This window comes from Nasonia vitripennis (genome assembly GCF_009193385.2).
Source record: "Nasonia vitripennis strain AsymCx chromosome 1 unlocalized genomic scaffold, Nvit_psr_1.1 chr1_random0002, whole genome shotgun sequence".
In the NCBI taxonomy this organism is placed as follows: Eukaryota; Metazoa; Arthropoda; class Insecta; order Hymenoptera; family Pteromalidae; genus Nasonia; species Nasonia vitripennis.
In genome coordinates this window covers 4,359,229-4,382,651 of record NW_022279588.1, presented here as the reverse complement: position 1 = coordinate 4,382,651, position 23,423 = coordinate 4,359,229, and the positions used below count along the sequence as shown (strand labels likewise).

The 23,423-nt window shown below is 38.2% G+C and overlaps 1 protein-coding gene across 6 annotated transcripts in view; it reads right to left on the bottom strand.

Annotated features, from left to right (window-relative positions):
• The window catches only part of Usp7 (ubiquitin carboxyl-terminal hydrolase 7), a 611,141-nt gene that overhangs the window by 119,767 nt on the left and 467,951 nt on the right, over positions 1-23,423 (bottom strand). For 5 of the 6 annotated variants that reach the window (XM_032601215.1, XM_032601217.1, XM_031921170.2 and 2 more), the window contains 1 exon segment: positions 16,632-16,799. The exons of the other annotated variant lie outside the window; for it this stretch is intronic. In XM_032601215.1, the coding sequence (XP_032457106.1) occupies positions 16,632-16,799 (168 nt within the window). 6 annotated transcript variants of the gene reach the window in all.

Here is a 23,423-nt window from a genome sequence, read left to right as displayed (position 1 = left end):
AAATCGGCAACAACAGCAGTGCCTGTGATCTGTGATGAAGCATATCATCTTACATGCCTCAAACAAAAGAACGAAAACTTTAAATTCATTTGTAATAACCTTATAGTTTGCTCGGAACACACCTTAAAAATTGATGAGAAGTCCTGAGTGAGTCAGCATCACTTTCGATGGCACAGATTAAACTGAAAAAATTAGATGATGTGAGCAATGACCTTCTGGCTGAGACTAGTAACAAGACTTAAGAGGACACAACATCTTTAAATCCTAAAAAAGGAATTATAGGTAAAAATCACAAAATTAAAGTAAATTATTTAAAATTTTTTATAGTAATATTTAGCATAAATACCTTTAATTTTACCATGCTAAAACCTTCATTATGCCTGCTGGCTCATTGTGGCACTCGGTGCAAGAATTTGAACTTTTTTACTGTCTGTAGGATTCGAAGTGAACGAATGGTTCTTTTGGACTCAAACTCAAGGAGGATACTTTGTACACCTGTATTTTTAGTATGAATGCAAGGATTTTGATTTAAATGTTTAGAAATGATTTGGCGATGTAAAAACTGATATTTTTGTTTTACTTATTCTGGCACCTTTTTGTGTATAAAACATTTTTTAAAAATTCAAATCAAAATCCCTGTATTCATACCAGAACAACAGGTGTACAAAGTATCCTCCTTGAGTTTGAGTCCAAAAGAACTATTCGTTCACTTGGAATCCTACGGACAGTGAGCTGAAATCAGTAAAAAAACAACATTTAGTGAAAATCAACTTTAAAGTTTATGAAAATTGTTGAAAGTGTAACTTAAATTAGTGCTTACCAAATCCTTTGGGACCAAGTTTTCTATTTTCCACACACATAGACCTTGACTCTCAACAATTATTAGGTATATTCACTTATACCTCTGGGTTCTGTACGGCTTTTCTTACCTGCGACCAAGAAAAGTCATTTAAGAATTTTTATAAAAATGTGATAAAAAGGTTATTTTATCCTTGATAATGATAACACTTAATACTTATCTTTTCTTTTGGTTACTGTGCTGAATCTTTAAGTTGAAACTGATAGAAAACTAACAGTCTAACCTCCAAATGTTTGATCTGGGTGCTCCAGTCTCTATAGCGGCTTTGTCTATCACTGCAGTCTTCATGTTGTCCTTGGCCACTTCTTCACGCACTTTAACACATGCAGACTGAGTCATGGGTTTTAAGCAGTCCATCAACCCACAAAATGTTGATAGACAACCATGTCGAAGTCCAAGAGCACAAAATGTAACCACTGTTCTTCTGTTATTCTCCCAAGTATGGTTCTTGACGCCAACTTTTCTACATAAGTTGATAGCTGCCAGCTGACCACACTCAATGCACTACTTTTATCTTGAATCCTAATTCTTGAGCTCCTAATTCGCTAAGTTGAACTTTTTCATGGCATTGATTAAAAATCACAAGTTCCTCGAGCGCAAAAAATAGAGTGTTGATATCATTCAATTTATTCCTAACCTCAGAGGTTTCTTCCGCTGCTGGGGTTTGTATCTTTCTTGCTGATCTTGAAGGTCTTGACTTGTTGGCAGGTTCATCCTTACTCGTTACTCCTAGAAATCTTCTTGGCCTCTTCTTGCCTCTCCCTCGAGAGTACTTCTTGTCTGGATGGGTACTCGCAAACCTTTCCTTGGCATCTCGATTATCACACATATTTTTAAAATACTAAGATTAATTTAAACACACTTTTAAAAAATATCAGCTTTTTACGTATTAAAACATGAACTATGTTTACTCAGTGTAAAACACATCCCAGGACTATATCAGCTGTGTTTTTAAATATTTGCTGTCTGCTAGCAGAACAGTGAAACATCAACACGCTTCTACCTGTGATCCGTCTTATATTGTGTCTCATTTTTGCCGCATCGTGCCTCCGGGCTTTTGTGTTGCAGCTGTGGCAAGCATTTTTTGCCTCTATCTTTTGAGGCAATTTTCTTCATCGGCTGTCGTTTGGGAGTGCTCTTTTTCCTGGAATTTTCTTCGGCCTTTTTCTAACCTCAATTCCGGCTGGGGAGTTTGTCGGAACCGATATCGACTTCTGGGAACGACACTACAGACATCTTGCACCAGTGGGAGGAAGCTACTCCTCAATCAGCGATCGTTCGCCATGCCAATAAACACGCCGAAGCACCTAAGAGATTCGGCAGTTCTCCCTCTCCCCATCGTGACGACATCTGACCAATCCTGGTAAGCCACGCAACTGCGAACGCAACTGCGATATCACGATAATAACTTGTGCTGCGAGCTACCTGCAAGTTAGTGCGTGTGTGCGTAATCACAGTGAAGTGCCTTTGATATGTGCTTTCTGCCAGCGGTGCGGATAGTCGCGTCACACATCGTATTAATGTACATATTGAGAGTGAGAGACTAGTTAGCGAAAGTCTGCAAAAAGTTTTAAATTTAGTTTAAATTTAGACTATACGTGGTGTCGTTAATGCGAAGCGACCAGCTGTTACCGCGAATTTTGAATCCCTGCATAGTGCGTTCCTAAGGCTGCTTGAGCTTGGCCATGGCTAATCGCTAGCTGTGACGCGTGCGCAATTATATGATGTGCCCCACGGTTTGCTAAGACTTTCCCGCCTGCGTTTATAGGTCCATATTGTTTAGTATCGTTGAGGTTGAATTACACGCGAGAACGTTCGCTACAACGAAAGTAAATGCCTATGCACTGCTGATTTTCTGCAAACGGCACGTTGGTTTCGGGTCCGCGACACGGAATATATGCATCATTACAAGAGGTGCTCCAAGAAGGTTGCCAAGGATATTTTTTCTTGTAGTGAGTGTAAAAGCACGTTTCACCCGGGCTGCGCACCTCTCTATGTAATAAACAAGCCGTACGACAACTGCTGCTTACGGCCTGTAAACTCAGCAAATGCTACGCTGGAAGCGAACGCCATCGTAGCCAACACCGAGTTCGCGGGAGCGGTTCACCGGGCAAATTCGTCATCGCCTGTAACTCCCTCAGCAGCGGCATCAATGACCACAGCTAGCCGTGGAAAACGCCATCACTCTCCGACGTCGCCTACGGCGTTACCCCTTGCGAAGCTTCAGCGTCCAGAAATGGGATCTCCCTCAAGCGAGGATTCTTGCGGCCTCCTCTTATCTGGTTCGTCTGCCTCTAGCTCACCCTGTGCGCTTTCATCGCCTGCATGACTTGAGCCTACCGGAATCATGGCTGACCAAGTACCGGTGTGGTTTCAAGCGTTCTTGAAGGAGTATAGAAATGACAAGGCCGAAAACACTGAGGCCTTGAAGAACCTTGGTACACGCATGACCGCACTTGAAAAGAAGGTGGAGAAAGACGTCTTCGAGAAGTCAAGAGAGATTGAAAATCAGCGCAAGGATTTAGCGGTGCATGTGAGAAAGCAGGACGATAGGGCTGCCCTTGAGGACTTGTGCGAAGTTACAATATCCGGGATTCCAAAATCTCTCCGCATCACTGATCGCCAGGCGGTTGATCCGGTTTTAGTAGCAATCGGCCTTGCTAACCACTCCAACTTCATCTCGGAGATGCGCGATTGGCCCAAAAGAACCGTTGCCACAGGGACTGCTGCCACCCAGCCAGCGGATCTGACGACAGCAGCTTTCGTTGTAAGACTCTGCTCATCGTCAATCAGGAGCACAGTCCTATCTAATACCCACTTACTCGATAAGCTAAGTCTATTGGACATCTTTGGCTGTCAAGGTACGGGAAAAATCTTCATCAGCCCGCTTTACCCGAGACCTGTGTACCTTCTGTGCAGAAAAGCGAGGAAATCAGCGAACGAACTAGGATATGCTCCACCAGTAGTAAGAAATGTCACGGTTTTTATGCGTGAGACTCGTGATTCTCCTCTGATCGCGGTGCACTCGGAGGCGAACCTTGCAGCGCTTCGCGGGCGCAGGAACCAGCAATGACATGCGGAAAATCGGTCGGCCCGTCCTAGAGCACAGGGCTCATGATCTTCGGGCACATCAACGTCAATAGGCTCGTCACGCACTTTTCGCTGGTCGAAGCGCTCTGCGACGACCTGCGATATGATGTCCTCGCAATCACCGAGACCTTCTTGACCGTCAACGAGGAGGACAACCATCTTTCACTGAATGGCTACAACTTCTTCAGAGTGGATAGAGAGGGCCAAGCGGAAGGAGGAGTGGGACTCTATGTACACGATTATTTTACTGTAAAAATAATATAGCATTCTGAAGGCCGTATACCGGAGTTTTTAATTGTAGAATTATTAAACGCACATACCGATAAAATATTATTTGCAGTAGTTTATCGCAGACCCGCCGCAGCCTATCCAACTAACTTTTTTGCCTGTCTATCTCCACTGTTATCCAGCTATTTCAACATCGTGATTACAGGCGATTTTAACATTAATATGGCTGTCACTAGCGCGGCAAGCACTCGATTAAAAGAGCTTATTGACTCCCATTCTCTCACACTCGTACCCTCTGACCCGACACATTATGTTTTTAGAGACGACCGACCGTCAACACATACATGGCTCGACTTACTTATTGTAAATAATGCAAAAACCGTTGCCGAATTACGTCGATCCGAGGCACCGTTCATCGCGGGCCACGATCTGGTTGAAATCAAGTTTAATTGCTCCAAACCGCCAGTTTGCAAAAAAGTAATTCTAGAGAAATCTCGCGTGTAAACCCAGCAGCTCTGGCTTCGGCGCTGCAAGCTAGCCTGCTGCTACTCGCTGTCGTACCGCAAGGCCTCGAAGGTGCCTTTCTTACTCTAGTTTTGAATTACGTTCCAATCGTGACACTCGGTTGTACCGCCGTTAATTCGGATAAAGCGGAGCACGAATTTAATGCCGCCCGCGACGTGGCAGCACCAATGAGACAAATCTCATTGTCTTCGAAGAGAAAGCCTTGGGTGTCTCCAGCCATTCGAGCTCTAATGAAGGAGAGGGATAAGGCGTACCATGTCGCACGAGTCTCCGGGCTCACTAGCGACGTACTTCGCGCCCAAATCTGCAATTCGTTGGACACTGCAAAAAACCAGTTCCTCGCTGGAAATCTCGCGCAAGCACAGAATGCGAACGATAAATGGGCAGTATTGCACCGCGTGCGGGTCACATCAAGCCGTTTACCCTCACTCGCTATTGATCGAGATTCCTCGTATCGACGCGGCTGCGACATTTGCAACACTGCAGTTGTCTTAATTCTTCTTCTTCCTTCTCTAATCTTTCTTGACTTTCATCATCCGTAGATTCAACCTCGAATCCCTTAATATCTAGGCTCTCGCTTCGCTCGGGCGCTGAACTACCACAAGTGCGTAAGTCGTGTTTCCCTCGCACGAGCTGCGTATACTATTTTTCATAACAAGTGTTGCGGAGCTCGACATTATACTAAATTAGTATATTATACAAATTAAATTTATTTCATAATGCGAAATAGGCCACGCTCCTGTGAAAGCTTATTCATACAAAAAGTTCGTTAAATCACACATTGTCGCTATATACGAGTGTAATTATACTAAACTAAAATATTTTTGCAAATTTAAAAATGAATCATTTTAAATGGAAAATTATTACATCTTTTATCAAAAAATATTAAACTAAAACACAAATATAGTGTATGGTACATTGTAGTTAATTATGATGATTATGTACATTAATTGTAACATTAGAATTATTAAAATGAAAAGAAATATTTTTGTCGATGCTTTCAATAGTAAATGATTGTTCGCTTTTTTCATCACTGTTTTGTCTACGTTTTTTCAACGGTAAACCACATGTAGCTTGCTGTGTTTCGGTTAATCGATAAAATTCATCCTCAGAGTGTGTTTCATTACTTCAATTTTTTGCAATTTTTGCATTTTCCACCAGCCGCTTTGAACTCGTTTGTAACTTTTTCAAATTCAACACAAAAATTTTCAACTGATTTAAAATTGTTCAACTTGATTTCCTCAATTTTGTTTCTGCATATTATTTAAAGCAAAAACAAATTATTTAATCATTACAATTTCCGAGATGAATTTAGGCGTTTATATGCAAAGATTACAATCGATGTTGGAAAATTAATTTTTGTTAAATATTTTCACGACATACAGGGATGTTTACAGAAAACATCGTTTTCCAAAATAAAGACTTTTAATATTATGTAGATTAGCTACCCATATCGCTATCAAAAATTTGTCAAATTTTATCATCGCTTATCCCGTGGCCCAATATCCTTTGAGCCTGAGAAAGTTTGTAGTGTGTTAGTGTCGACGATGGAGTCCTACAAATGTTGTATCACAATTCATATCAAATGCATCCACAAACGTTACAGATGATAAGTTAGTGCTGTCGAACGACATGACAAAGCTACAAACAACTATACGCTTACAGGATACAACCCCTGTTATAACACTAAGCATATAACTACTGTTCTCAAAAAATTGAGGCAGAATTTTACATATAACAAACGCAACGAGCATTAAAGGCCACAAAAGTTTAAGGTGGCCAAGAATTTCGCTGAGCTAGACAACTTCCCTGTTAACGAACTAGAGTGCACGTGCGCTGCTGCGTTGCAGTTTCGGCGTCCGAGTAGTTGCTAGGCCCCGTAAGGCCTAATCAGTGCAACAAGCGTCGACGCTGTGACGTAGCGGAGGGAAGTGAGACTTAGGAACAATGTGGGAGGTCCGGAACACCTTCGAACGGCTCCAGGCCACGCTTCGCTGAACTCCGTGATAAGGCGCAATAGCCGGCGGATCGATAGATATCAAAAAGTTTTCATAAGATTTTCTTTGTCAGATTATTCGTTTGGTTAGTTCAGTTTTACTCTATTGATTTGATTAGAAATTTACCGAGAGAGAATAGCAGAAAGATATATTAAAACCTGAGATTGTAATTAAAGGAAAAATTATCTGAAAAATACAGAGAATAGCTTGCGACCACATTTATACACACGTCATTATTGAATTATATATATATATACACAGGGTGGGCCATTTTAATCAAACCAGTCTAATAACTCCTAAATTAAGCCATGAACAGAAAAATTGTTCAGATGAAAGTTGTCCAGGATCAAGGGGGGCATCTTTTTGTGCAATTAGTTTTGACCTTGAACTCAAATTTCAAGGTCATTTAAAGGTCAATTTTTTTTTTAAAATAGGAACCCCTATTTTTGATAGCAGATTCGGAAAGAACAGGAAATTTTACGTCCGAAAGTCAACATCCTCTAAAAGCTCTGGCAGTCGATCTCTGAGCAATGCCAAATAGCTATTCTGGTTAACATTTTGACCGAAAAAATATGGCCCAATCAGGTAACCATTAATGATCCCACACCACACCATTAAACTCCATCGGTTTTGATGGTCAATAGCCCTGTACCAGTGGGGATTTACAGGTGACCAGTGGTGACTATTGTGCCTATTTAACTGACCATCACTGCGAAATATAGCCTCGTCAGAAAACATAACAAATCTGAAAAAATCTGGATCATTTTGTAAAACTCCTAAAGCCCACTGGCAAAAGTTAATACGCATTAGAAAATTGTGTGGCCTCAGATCATGAACTAATCTTATGTAGTAATCGTGATAGTGGAGATTATTGAGAATTCTCAATGCTGTTCTTCGTGGTATACCGATTTCTCTTTCAATTTGTCGACTACTAATTTGTGGATTGAGATGAACAGCTGCTAAGGCGGCTATAACATTAGGATCATTTTCGTTGTATTCGTGGTGTCTGCCTTGACGACGAAGATGTCCATCACGAGCTCTTCGAAGTAATCTGAGTAATGTGTCGTGAGTAGGACGCCTTCTTAGAGGAAAGCGTTCAGCGTAGAGTCGCACCGCGGCTCTGGCATTATTTTGGGTTTAGCCTAAGATCATTATCATATCAACAATTTCCTTGGATTGATAATCGCCCATGTTGAAAATTTTGTTTATAATAAGAAAAACTATTTTATTTACATTCACTCTTTATTGAAATTGAAACTAAACCAAAATAAGAAAGTGACAACAAAAAAAGGAGGAATTTTCAAACTGTATAATATTTAAATCAAATTTGTAACTTCTTATTTTCTTACATTAAGACATTGTGATTTAAATTGAAGACAGCGTGAGAACAATCGTTACAATTCATATTAGATTAAAGAAATTCAACTTAAAAAAAAAAACATCTAAACTGGAAGTGATGCACTTTGGCAAATACAATTATTAAAAATTTTTTTTAATATTACAAAAGCAAAATGCTGTTTAATATTTTATCTTAAATAATGTATTTTTTAACATCCTACCTTTATTGTTTAACCATTTTTTACGCTTTTGAAACGTTAAACTTTTACTTGACTTTGCTTCGACCGTGATTGAATTGGCAACATTGATTTTTAACGTTCCATTTCCCACTCCCATTAAGAACTCAGATATTTAAAATTATCATGTTTACTTCAAAATTTACTTTTGACCACTAAAAATTTGTTAACGAATGTTAAACAAGCATCCTAGTGAGAGGCAAGGGGACTCACAGTAAACAAGCACCCCAGTGAGAGGCAAGGAGACTCACGTTAAAAAAGCACTCCAAAGGGAACATAATCCTAATACGTCCACGTCGTTGTTCCTGGGTAGCGCTGAAATTAGGGAATTATTTTGTTTTCAAGGTAAATATTTTCATGGTCATTGTCACATTAGGTTTGAATATTCATCATAAAAGTACATTAACTACGATTATTCTATCAGAAAATGCAATTAAATAGTAATTACAGTATTTCTTAACATTTGACCTTGAAATTACCTTGTGAAGGTCATGAAAAAATTTTGAAATACCGTTTCGAACGTAAAATTTCCTGTTCTTTCCGAATCTGCTATCAAAAATAGGGGTTCCTATATTACAAAAAAATTTGACCTTCAAATGACCTTGAGATTTGAGTTCAAGATCAAACCTAATTGCACAAAAAGATGTCCCCCTTGATCCTGGACAACTTTCATCTGAACAATGTTTCTGTTCATGGCTTAATTTAGGAGTTATTAGACTGGTTTGATTAAAATGGCCCACCCTGTATATAGGTGGTTCTCTGTGAAATCAAAGATGAACATTTTAATTTTTGCCCAAACAGTGTGTGTGTGTCTATATATATATATATATATATATATACTATATGTTGTACCTAACTCCCAAAAAATTTCAGCGCGATTCCTTCATTTGGCTTCGGATTCTAGCTGGTAAAAGTTGAGGTTTCAAGCATTTTTTGCCTATTTTCAATGATTTGTAGCTTATAAGGGATGCATTTTTAACTAGAACTATCCGAATACTTTTTTTTTGTAAAATTTTCTGAATTTTTCAATAAAAATACTTTTAAAGCCCTATATGTATGTTAAGGCTACCTTATTTGCATATTGAATCTTAAAATATAAAAATCTGAATGTTTGATCCGGACTCCGACAACCTCAATACAGTAAAAAGATACCTTTTTATAGTAAAACATCGCTAAAAGCGAAACGATTTGCTTTTCACATAAGGCACTCGCCGATATTTAAAGGTTCGCTGATGAACACACATATAGACACACATTCACACACACAATGTATGCAGATATTCAAATATTGCTGATAAATTCATTAAACTGTAATGGGGTAAGACTTGACGATGAGAGGAAACATCGTCTTTTTTTCCTGTTCTAATTACCGGTTGTGTTATCGGATGGTATTTTCAATATACTGACCATGCTTTGTAGAAGAAATTCGTATTCTTATGAAACAGATCAATTTTTCAGATTCGTCAATTGCATAATCTTAATAAAACTACTCAGTTTCATTCGAATACAAAATTGATCTGCTGCAGCAAAAAATAATGTTGAATTTTAATGACCATTGATTTGTGTATAAAAAATTTTAAGGATTGTAATGATAATAACATATAAAATTTATAAGTTAATGGTACGATTAGAAAATAATAATCAACGGGACCTTTTTCGCGATAGCATTATTCTAGCTAAGGAAACAGACTAAACTATTCCTGATAAATGCTGCACTACGGGATAATACTTATTCAACATGGTGGGTCAGTATTCATATGTTTCTGTTCCTTTTTGCGCGTAACGGGCATAATCTTCAGTCACGACAGTGGCAGTACTTCCGTATCTCTAGCAGCTACGGCTATGCCGGAGCCCGAATGGTAGTACGACACTGCAACGTCGACAGTCCCGCCATCTACGACATGTTGTACGACACTTTTGACTGTTTATGTCGTGTTGTTGCGGCCTATAGTTTTAGACTTGTTAAACGACGACAGCGCCACTGTGTGCTCTCTCTTAAATAGATGTGTTCTTATCTAAATAGTTCTTAATTCTGTTACCATAAGGTTAAATAAGATTTATATTTATGGAGCAAATTATATAATTCTGTGCATTAAAAGTATAAGCTAATGTATTTTAGCAAATTAATAATTTTAAGATTTTCCGTAAAAAGCCATAGAGTCATGCTAGAAAATTGTGCAAGGAGTAAAGTTACCTTCGATTACTAATAGTGTTATTGTATAGTTATATTTATGTAGTTTATGAGTCGAATCGTTTGTCCAATTTTAATATTGAAGTTTATACTCCATATTTAGTTAGTGCTTATTGTAGATTTTAGTTTGTTTTGACTTTTCAATCTCAAATTGTAAATTATATCGCATATATTGTGTGCATAATAATATAATAATATTGTTTAATAGTTATTATTTGTTGAATTGCACAAGCGTTCTATGTATGCGTATTCTGCCTTCAATAAAGTACTTCAACGGAATTATTAGATAAGTAATTTATTATAAATTAAAAACAAAAATTATTGTTCAAAACTTTTTCTATTAAGCATTTACTTCGTGGAATTTATTTTATTGTTGCAGGTTCTTCAATGTTTATGATGTTTGTAGCAGATGAATTTTTCTATCAGCCACTTGACAAGTAAAGTATATTATTTTTAATTTATTAAAATTATTATTTATCTTGTATATAAATAATTTTGTTGCATTTTATTGCAAAGTATAATATGTATGTTATACACATCTACACATTTGTAAGTGTTTAGTAGGCGTAAAAATATAATAAAAAATTCACCAATTCAAGATTCTAAATAACATGCAAATATGGTATGCGCGCGCGCGCGCGCGCGCGCGCGCGCGTGTGTGTATGTGTGTATATATATATATATATATATATATATATATACGCAATATAAGTGACTTGCTGCTGTCAGCTATAGCAGGGCAGCACAAATTTTGTATACGACATGATAAAGTACAGGTTGACAAAGACAAGCTTCTATCGTTCACAGGCTTACAGGATACGAGCTGTGCAATAATATATTGTGATAATGCGTGTATTAAAAAAAAAAGAGTGATAAGAAAGTAACAGGATTACAAGATTTACGAAGACAGATCAAAAAGAAGGTTTAGTTAGAAAAAGGTAAAAGGAAGTAGGGTAAAAACATTCTAATAATTTAGTCTAGGCATGGTGTAGAGTTTAAGTGAAAAAAGTTAGTTCAAGCAAGTATGAGCAAGTATGTGTTATATAAGGATATTTTGAAAATTTAGTCTAGCCGTAGTATAGAATATAGTATATTCGATATATATATATATATATATATATATATATATATATATAACGAGTTTGAGTTCAAAAATTTCTTTCAAGAAAGTATGAAGTCTAATATAAGGTCACTTCGTATAAAAATTAGTAAAAGTATGCGTATATATACATAGTGATGAGTATGATAATATATAGTTACAGTGCAAGTGTTTAATATAGTTAGAGTGAAAACAATTCATATTTTCTTAAGATTTAAGGTTATGCAGAGGAATAAAATATCAAATATACGTATATATAGATACATATGCTCAGTGATGGCTTAGAATATAGTATTTCATAGAAGCAAGTGTGAAAAGTTTAGTTTTTCAAGAATTTAGTATGGCTATAGTAAAGAAATGTCAATTTTTACCTTTATTGGTCTACAAAGGTATGTCTATAAAGATGCATATACATGGTGATCATATAGAATAAGTATATTTAATATACATAGTGAATTTTACTGAAAAAAGTTGTTTTTGAGCAAGTATGTTGTATAATATAAGGTCACTTCTTATGAACATCAGGTCCTGCGCACGGGCGGAAAGTCAATTTTTGGAGAATAAGGCTTCGGTACTAGATAGACGTTTTTCAATTATGTATTTAGAATTTTTAAATACTGTGAATTTGTTCAGAATTTAATTTTCTACAAAATAGCCAGAATACTTTTATGAAAAATGGCTCAAAAAGAATTGAAGAAAAAAAAACACACTTTTGGTCTGTGAATGACTGTAAAATTCAGGAGACGTGTTGTAATATGCACATTTACACAGTCGTAATATACAAAAGGGTACACGTCGCGCCATTTACTGGTTCACGTCGAATTCGTGCAACGAGATAAGCTAAAGCGTACGCGAGCACACTATACTGTATACTCAGCTTCGTAGAGTCAGATCACATTATACTGTTCTCTACTCTCTCTCTCTCTCTTTCTCTCTCTCTCTCTCTCTCTCTCTCTCTCTCTCTCTCTCTCTTTCTCTCACCGCTGTAAGACTCCGACTTGAACGGACGTGCCGACAACTTGTGGCTATGGCCACTTACTAAGTTCATTACAATACAATATAGTATTTAACGTCACAGTGTTATTATTTATCCACCCTTAAATTCCAACAAATATTTCCAAACAAATAAGGATTATTTAAATTCCAACAAATAAGGATAATCATTATATGGACTATTTAAACGTTATGATATTGTCACGTGTGTACACACGTCACGGGTTTCTAATTACTATAAGAAGACGAGTAGAAGAGTGCAATGCGGTGGCAGCCGTGGCGCGACGAAAGAACGTCTGCCTTGCAAGCCAGAGAATCTCATTTCAAGCCCGGAATCTGTCACTTTTTTGTTGCACTCTTCATTCGTAACATTTTCTGGTGACAGCGGAGGGATCAACTACGAAAAACCAGTTGCCTGCGTTATCATATGCCGGTGTAAATAATTAATAAATACCCCACAGATCATGCCCCAAATCCTCTGAATCCACACAATGGAACACACGTAACGGCCTCTCATCTGTGCGGTCCGGGCCCGAGGTCCGTCACTTTTTCGTTCCACTCTTCACTCGTATCAATATACATACGATTTTTATTCTTTTACATTTAGGGTTATATCCGATGCTCTTTCTTGTAGACGATATCCCGTAGATCAGTGAGTAATCCCGGCACCTACACATAGTCTACAAGAAGATATAATTTATTATCGACAAATTGATTTATATACGATGCTTTTTCTCGTGTATAATGTCTTGTCGATCAGGGATATATATTGTGCTTTTTTTGTAGACAATGTCCCGTCGACCAGGGGTCATCTTAGCACCTAGACAGCGTCTACAGAAAGATACAAGTTTTCTTAAGTAAATTTACAGTATAATACACAGTATTTACTTTAGACATGTATTTAGTATTGTACTTATGGTGTTTGTATTACGTTTTGATACATAAAAAAAATTTTAGTTCACTAGAAAGCAAAATGAAACAGGCATGGCAAGTTACGTAGTAAGTATCTAATGGATCATCATATAACTTAACTTTAAGTTACGTGAGCCCTTGATTGAACGAAACCATTTTTTTTGCTGTATTATGATTAAATATAATAAACTTGACCTTGTTTGATTGATCTCAGTTCTTTTTTATCTGCAATTTCGTTGCGGAATATATCCAACTCGCTTAACCTTTTACTTTTGAAAGTCAATTTTGACATCCTGCTTCCGGAGTGCCTCGTGTATTTCACTACATCTGGCCGAATTGAATGCATTTTTGACATCCAATGTAACTATGGCGCAATACTTCTTCTTTCCTCCCTTCCATCTTTTTCCCTCTATCGCTGTTTGCGCAGTGCCGATCACTAGGCTAACTCCATCCAGGGTTGAACGATTCTTCTTAAAGCCATATTGGTGTTCAAGAAAAGTTATCTGAGCTCCTTCAGTTTTCACGAAAATTCTTTATCATACGAAAAAATAAAGCTGACTTTTCGGCAAAACCCAGCAATGTCACATCATCAATTAGTCTAATGGTTTCCAAGTTAAAATTAATTGACATTAAAAATGAAAATAAAAAATTTTATAAATATATACATAACTTTTTATTAAAAATACACGATTTATCATATTTAAGTCGATTTTCTTGAAAACTGAAGGAGCTCAGATAACTTTTCTTGATATATGTAAGTTCAGTAGATAAAAATTTGCAAGTCGAATAGTTTTTTTGCCAAAAAATATTATAAATATTGAAAAAGGAAAATATTTATCGCTAAAATCGCAAAATGGGCCTTTTTGCCTTGAATTTTGGGGCCCTTAAAAACTATTTTGCGACTTCTCAATATTTTTCTCGTATTCCACATAGTTCAAACTATACTCTAACCAAATTTCATCCAATTCCATTCACTCAATCGTGAGATATTAGGTTTTAATAAAAAAAAAAAAAAATGTTTTTTTCACATCGTCCGGCAGGGACAAGCCATATCCCATAATATCCAGCCATGCATATACCAGCGATCGACTTCAGTTACTGTAAGTTTCACGACTATTTTTCTATTGTTAATTATAGAACAAGACTTGTACATATGTGTATGACATATACACCTGATGAGAGTGGCATTGACCACCAAAACATCAAAGGAAGAAAATAGAAGAAATTGTTTTGATTTTTCCTCCTTTGTTACACACAACCTACCTCAGGAAGACCGATAGAGTCAAAATATATCTTCTTTTTACTTAAGTATACATATTGTCTTTTAAAAACACAATCTAAAAATGGATATCACGCCTTACAGCAATATTGCGTAACCGAATGTGTGGTTTTATTTAATAATTTATTTGTTGTGTATTTTTTTCCATTAAATCTTAAAGTGTTTCATGATCAAGAAGTTCAAAATCTTTTTAGCTCTACCCTTACTTTCTTTGGAAAACATTCTCAGAAGCTTGACAGTCTCTGCACGTTCGTCTTTCTCCAGATCAAATTACACTTATTCCTCTTTTATGGATTTGTATACTTCCAGTATTAACTCAGGCGGGTTTCATTCTAACTAGTGATCCGTAGTAATAACACATAGAGCATGTATCTTTTCTCCTTGATTAGTAAAAATAAAATTTTCAAAATATATTCCTTTTCCTAAATTCTGTAAAGGGGCAAATCCTACTTTGTATTGACCTATTGCTCGCTTTTGAGTACATTACTTGCCTCGTATAACCAAGGTATAACCAAGGACTAAGCAGGCTGAAAATGATATGATGGAATTTTAAAACGAACTTAGTATTACGATTCCCTGTTTAAACTGAATTAAAATTGTTCGACGGTCTCTTTATCGGAATGTTATGGCTCGCGTCGTAGATGCACTCCAGAACTTCCTTCTACATATTGACGAATTAATTTAAGAGCTGCTAACACTTTATTTGCTCCGCCAACGCTACTATACTGCGTAGTTCAATTGGCTACCGTACCGTTTCATCCCGGGCTTTAAGTAAGTATTCCTTTGCAACTTTTAACAATCGCAGTTTAATTATTGGGATTAGATTTTCTTATTGGAATACCCTCTGTATGTGACTTATCGCGGTGTCAATTAAGTGTGTAGAACTAGTACCAGTTCCGCTGAAGTCTCGAATTCTTGCAACCATCTTTGGAGAATTTCGGGATCATTGGCCTTGTATGAGAAGACATATCATATCGCGTTTCTAGTCTAGAATCGTTGTTTAAATTCGATATTCTATAATCAGATAATTGAATCACCGCCATTTTTCGTATTTTATTACGGTAGTTAAGACCGCAAAATTTTGATGTTTGAGAAAATTCTGAATTTGTTTGATTAGCTTTCAAAACCAAAAATGTTGTCACTGGTGTTAGTCCCAGGGTCTAATTGTTACTTTATATGATAATTTACGTGACTAACAGCAATGGCTGGATTTCTACTAAGAGAGAAACATGTGTTACAGTGACTTTAAAGTGACTACTTGTCTACTGCTGGATCGTGGTTGGTAGAATTTAGGCCAAGCGCATGCATCCACTCCCGTTTATAGTCTCCTTGGGTGGTGTAATTGCTACCTGTACGGTCGTCCAAAATCATGGAAGGGAAGTCGGGCTGAGTCGGAAAAATCAAGCTTCGGGGCAACTAACTAAAAAGTGTAATAGAAGGTTCATGTGTATCAGGTGCTTCGCACCTACGGAACATTTTTTCACTTAGATACTAAAATGTTAAATATAGCGAATTAGTTCAAAATTTACCTCACTATTTTTTACAAACTAGCTTAAATATTTCAATAAAAATACCGTTTTATGAAATACAATATTACAATAATTGAAAAAACAAAATGCATTCGTGGTTAAATCCAATAGCCTGTTGCCTTGGGTATAAGAGATTTCTTCAAAACTATTTATCTGAGCAAGAGCTTAAAAAAATTGGCTAAAAAATACTCGACATATTTCATATTTTTTCGACTTGTGGGCTCCGTATTTGACGCACGTTAATCTGTGTACAAGCGTGTTTTGGTAACTTGCACTACATGATAAATCCACCATTAAAAAAATCTAAATAAGTAAATAACCAGATTTATAAAATACAAAATTTTGTACTACTTACTTCTGACATTTAAAAAATTGTAATAAATACGGATCTGTTCCAAGTCGTTGCGATACTGCTTTTGCCATCTGTTCATAAGTAATTTTTTGTGACAGCTCCATCAGAAATCCAGGATCATTTGGTACCGTTTTATCGCAAAACGTTACTTCCATACGAAATGATAGATCTCTGTGTAATGAAATACAATCATTAATTGATATTTTTGCCTAATAAGGATTAATAGCGTAACATATTAGATTATATTTAGTTCAGTGGTTCCCATCTGTACTCTTGCGAGTTCAGATATCAACTCACACCTTTATTCCTCGAGTAACAATAACCCAAAATGTACAAATAAAAAATGTACATATAACCCCAAATGTACAACAAAAAACCTTATGTATATCATATCGTTTAAATAGTCCTTATCATGATTATCCTCAGCATCATCTGATCTCGACAACACCTGGAAATTTTCATTTAGCATTTTTATACATCTAAACTTGTAATATAAGTGCATAAAATAATTTATATTTTTGTGTTTCAAATAAGAGATAAGTACCTTTTGTACGGACGTACGCTACTTTGCTAATGTTTATTGTAAATGTTTGCAAAAATAAATTATCCAATAATTACAATTTCCGAGATGAATTTAGGCGTTGATTTGCAAAGATTACAATCGATGTTGGAAAACTAATTATTGTTACATATATTCACGAAATATAGGGATGTTTACAGAAAACATCGTTTTCCAAAATAAAAAATTTTAATGTTATGTAGATAACCCTTCTATTATCAAAAACCACTAGTCTATTACAATAAACTCTAAACCACCTCACGGGGCTAATGATAATATGTAAGTTTTCATTTATATTACGTTTTATCCATATGACTTTAAAAAAAATATTTATGTATTTCTACTGCACGTTTTATAGCAAAGTATAACATATTTTGTCGTACAAAAAAAGTACAAATATATTTTTATCTCTCCGTGCGCGAAACGCGGTTTCTCAGGCTCATAACTAGTGCGCGAAACAAATAATATGGCGCAAAACATGCCGTTGCTATGAAAACGTTGTTTCGCATACGCTACACGAAAAAGGAGCCCCATGAAAACCGCGTTCTTCGCGCACGTCGTGTTAAAAAATACAGTTCGATTCATGTCACGGAGTAAGCGAGCCCGCACGGGTGTAGTTTGTCGCTTGCTTCGCGCACCTGTATCTAAATGTAGTATTACTAATACGTTCATGAAAAAGACCCTTTTTCCTAGTAGCGAAGCCTAATTCACCAAAAATTAACTTTCTGTCTTATATGCATCTTTAGAAATACTTTTGTAGTCCAATAAAGGTAAAAACTGACATTTCTTCACTACACCTAGACTAAATTCTTTAAAAAATAAACTTTTCACACTTGCTTCCATGAAATACTTGTACAATGACTATATATGTTCAATATAGTATATTCTAAGCCATCACTGAGCATATGTATATCTATATATCGTAACACGGAAAAATTTCGCCGTGCAACAACGGCGTTCGGCGCGGTCGGTGTAAAGCGTCTCAAAGCTGTATGAATGAAAGAGAGTGCATGTGTTTAATGGCGTCGTTTACCTTTTTTAGTAAATAACGAGAGAGGATCAGTGGCTGCGACGGACAAATAGGACAACGCACGTCGCCGACTTGCGAGTAAGAGACGCGAAGAGACGACGAGCAACGTTGGCAGCAGCAACCATTCACCCCGACAGGGCGTTTAAGTCGGCCCCGCGCACCGTAAGACTGTCAATGCAGGTGGCAGAGCTCTTCATGGGGTCTGCTTACGTGAGCGTCTTACGCAGCAGGACCCGCGTGATGGCAGCTCGCCCGCACGAACTCAGGAGCAAAAACTACAGTGACTCGCGTTCGTAGTGACAGATACCACCCAAGTCAAGAAGAGTTGATACGGGTTCCAGGTGAAAGGCTGCCTGTATGTTGCAAGAGTTTAAATTGTATTCCGTCCGAAGAAAGGGTTATCTCGTCTATCGTACGGGTTATCTCATCGCGTAGTAATTAAATCGTAGAGTTAAGGATTCAGTGAAAAGTGTAGGATAATACTTGGCGCCGACATCTGGACGCGCGAGGCGTAAGGAAGTCGGGCAATCTTAGAATAGGTCGTTCCGGCGTTTGCGGAACTCGCTTTCGACATAAGTATTCGAAATAAGTGTAAGAGTTAGTGTGTAATGAAGCGTTTAATCAAGTGTATTATCTGGTTGTTCCTTGAGACTTGAGACGCGCGCGAGTCACGCGGGGTATCTTTCATGTACGGATATCTGCTTGTCAAGGTTGTCTATGTTTACGGGTTATCTCAATAATTTGTGCAAATCTCTGTTTAAAATTGTAAGAATTCAATTAGAATACAAAGTTCTTCCCGTTCTCGGGGTTGCAGCTAACCACGCATGAGCATCCCGCAAAACCTTGCACCGGGAAACCTAGAGTCACAAGACTCTGACGCTCGCAGGAAGCGTCTGGCACCACCGGGTTACTTGAAAGCCCCGGGCAAGGAATTGCACAGTAACTTGGGTAGCACGAACAACGCAAGTTATAATATATGTATATTAAATATTTTATTCCCTTTGCATAACCTTAAATCTTGAGAAAATATAAATTGTTTTTACTCTTACTATATTAAACACTTGCACTGTAACTGTATATTATTGTACTCATCACCATGTATAAGAAGTAAGTAAGCCGGTATGGGGAGACATAACAAATGACGTCATCACTGGCGCATCCTTATCTTATCAATGTAAACAAGTAATAAAGATTTATTACATGTAATATAGATAATTTTAATTAATTATTTATGTAAACACACAATACCTTAACTAAATTATTTGTTTACATTGATAAGATAAGGATACAATAGTAATGATGTCATTTGTCTCCACACACCAAGTTAGTAAATAAAAAAATCATTTCTTACAATGTATAATGGTTTTTATTATAAAAAATATTATTATTCGAATTATCATAAACAATATAAATCCAATCACACAAGTGTACACGTTCGTACACTTACGCGAGCACACACACACACACACACACACACACACACACACACACACACACACACACACACACACACACACAATCGTATCGTCTGCTAATGCACGAGGGACACTAGCTTCTTACACTGCTCTCTCTCTCTCTCTCTCTCTCTCTCTCTCTCTCTCTCTCTCTCTCTCTCTCTCTCTCTCTCTCTCTATCTATCTCTCTCTCTCTATCTATCTCTCTCTCTCTCTCTCTCTCTCTCTCTCTCTCTCTCTCACGCACACACTCTCTTTCCAGCTCTCCTTTCTCTCTCTCTTCTTCTATCTCTCACGCACAAGCTTTCCTTCTCTCTCTCTTACGCACACGCTCTTCCTCTCTCTCCCTCTCTCTCTCTCTCTCTCTCTCTCTCTCTCTCTCTCTCTCTCTCTCTCTTACGTACACGATCTCTCTCTTACGCACACACTCTCACACATCACTCCTTACTCTTAATTACAAAATTTCACGATACGACGTCGATTGTCTCTTCTTCAGCACTCGCCTCTATCTTCACGATGACAAGCTTTCCCCTGTCAGCTATGTTGTCGGGAGATGCAGGCGAGGCGAACTGACAAAATTCTTCGCCTATATCAATCTCCGTATCGACTTCATCACCCTCCGCTTCCTCCTGCTGCAACTTCGCTACCTCCTGCTGCATCTCCGCTTCCTCCTGCTGCTCCTCTCTTTTCATAAGATCTATCATAGCAGCATCTTCATCGGCATGCACCACCTGTGTCAAGATACACATAATTAATCTATTGTGACAAACATAAGATATTCACCTTATTAACTAACTAACCTCCTGCTGCTGCATCATCTCCTCAGCAACCAGCTCCGTCTCCTCCCTCTTCTCTGTTCCTACGCTGCAACACCACAGCTCTCTTCTGCTGCACGTCGTACAGCGTCGCGCCCTGCACTCCGTGCAGTACGTCCACCGTGTGCGTATGGTCATCCGCTTCATCACCCGCGCACACACTTCACATACATCCCCAAGGGATGTAGTAATTGACGGGGCCGATGGAAGGTGAACTTTTCATTATGTCCAGTGCGCGTTTGACTTCATCGCGCTCCTCATACAGCTCAGCATACGTGTCGCGGTGCTGCTGTATGAGCCGCGACGTACGCTCCATCCGCGATTTTAGGAGAGAGCATTTCTCCTCCAACTGACGCAAAACAACACTTTTAACAGACATCCTAGTGGAACTACGACCAACTTGGAACTGACGACTGTAGTCCAAGCAGTCATCTGAAGGCCTAGGAGGAAAAGGAGGGACGAAGGAGAAAAATTTAGACTTGTGTTGATTATTGTTCGATACCGCACGTGTGCTCGTACACCCGATACCCGAACGAGCTGGCTGACGCGTTGTGCAGCGAAATGCTTGACGGATACTTTTTACGAGCGCGAGAGAGAAGATATATTGTTTAGTATCCACTTGTCGCCATGAGTCTTTGCAGGTGATACCTATGCGCGGAAAAAATGGATCAGTGTGACAAAACAACGGTTCAAAGTAATCTCAAATGTAATTAACATGTGGATTCTCGGAGCCGTATACTTGATACTGCTTGTGTGAGAATCGCTATGGTCATCGCTTGCACAGGAAGTCAAATGCTATTAAATGTGATAGAGCATTGATTTTAGCCGCCTTGTATCGTGCGAGAATCGTAGACGGTATCATTATTTCAGATTGTTATGCATCTTGGACCCGTGAGAGCGTAGGTAATATAATACCTATGAATCAGTCGATCCTCTTACCGTTTAAGTGACATTCGACGAAATTTTGATACTCGCGAATGATAAAGCTGAGGCAAAACTTATCACAGGATGTTATTTTTTGCGATTTATACTGTTGCGCGAGTCCACACATCCCCCCACTAGCAAGACGTTTTTTATACTATTTAAACCCTACGTTGACCTCAGGAGCTCAGTAGTCATGAGAGTATTTACATTAAATCAAGAGCTCGCAAGAATGTATAACGTAGCCGAGGAGTCTTTACGCACTGTAGTGCTTCGCATCGCGGGCAATCTTCAAGCAAATAGTGTTGTTAGACGCAAGTGTACAAGAAGCTGGTGTCTACGTGTGAAACGCATGGTTGTGTGCCAATTATGCCGCGAGTTTACACGTCTTTTACGATGCTGCGGGCCACGGAAAATTGCACAGCTTCATAGACTCATTTTTAAAAAATGCAACTTAGCTGTGCGATGCGCAGCAGAATTTTGTATGCAATACAATTTTGCGCATTTACCTGTGTTGACGCGGCTAATGACAGCATTCGAGGAGAATAATGGTGAGTACATGTTTATTGATTGCAATTTTTCTGCACTATATCGCGTTGTCATTAGTAAAAATCAAACAGCGCTTGTACTTGGCAACGAGGTAAACGGTACCACAGCTGATAGTGTCGTCTGCTGCTGCGGCTACAAGCTCAGTTTCATTCACTCGCGCGCGCATACACACATTCGTAACGCTGTGTCGTCTGCTCTTGCCGTAGAACGCGTCGACTGCTACGTATGACGCGTAGTGTTTTCAAGCCGTCTGCTTCAGCGCTAGGGAAATTAGCTTCTTACATCTGTCATATTACATAGCATGCGATGCGTATCTCTCTATCATTACAGTAATATAACGTATAATTATAAAATCAAAGAATATACATCCACTATATTCTATGACAGTGAGAATACTTTTTTAAACAACTGTTTTTCTCGCTATACTTCTTGCTTTTTTATTAAAAAATGTGTAATCAAATATCGGTTAATATTTTGTTTTAATTTATTCGACATCAAAGAGATTTTAATATTCATGTGTTGTATGCATCACTACCTTCGAATACATATAACGTTTATTATAAAAAGTAAGCGCTGTATTTTTAACATAAAATTGTTTTACATTTCAGCATTAGAAAATGTATTAGCCGACATAACCTCTGATGAAGATGATGATGATATTACAGAAGACACATCAAGTGAAAATGTTGAACATACGTCATCGGATGAAGGTGAGGAGGAGGAGGAGGAGGCAGAGAGAGAGGCAAGTGAGACGGAGGATACAGCGCGAGCGGGGAATGCTGTAGCCGATGTACAGTTTATCCCGGCTGAAATGGTGGCGGTGAGCGCTGCCGATGCACACGGAGAGGAGTTGCGGGTGGGGGAGAGCGAAGCCGTAAGGAGAGAAGCAGCAGCAGCGGTGGCTGCGGCGCCTGCAGCGGTGCGTCTTCAGGTGAATTAGGCGATGGAGGATGAAGGTGAAGCAGTAGAGAGAGCGCAGAATGACCACGATGCTAGAGCGGAAGAGGCTGAAGATGCACCTGCCAATAGGGATTCTCAGCGCATGGCTAATGTTGACCACCTTCTTGACACATGTACAGAACCAACAGCTGCTGCTAATAATATTCTACAGCGCTTGATGGAGCGAGCAGCTGATGAAAGCGAAAATATTATTGAGTATGCGCAGCATCCATGTGTCAAAAGACGGCAACAAATCCTCGACTTTTTGGCCCGGCCAGTAGAACCCGAAGAAATGCGGTACACAAGAAGAAGCGCTGGAGGATTGGTCACCGAGCATTTTTTAAACCAGGGAAATCCAAGATATCGTCAAATTAATGAACGTGAGTATTATGCTGTATTTAAATATACATTTTTCTTGAAATAAATTCTTATTTTTAAATATTATTTAAGTTATTCGACGTGGTCTCGAAGGATTTGCTAAGTACCCCAGGGCTTTGAAACAAGATATCATGCGTATCATATATGTTC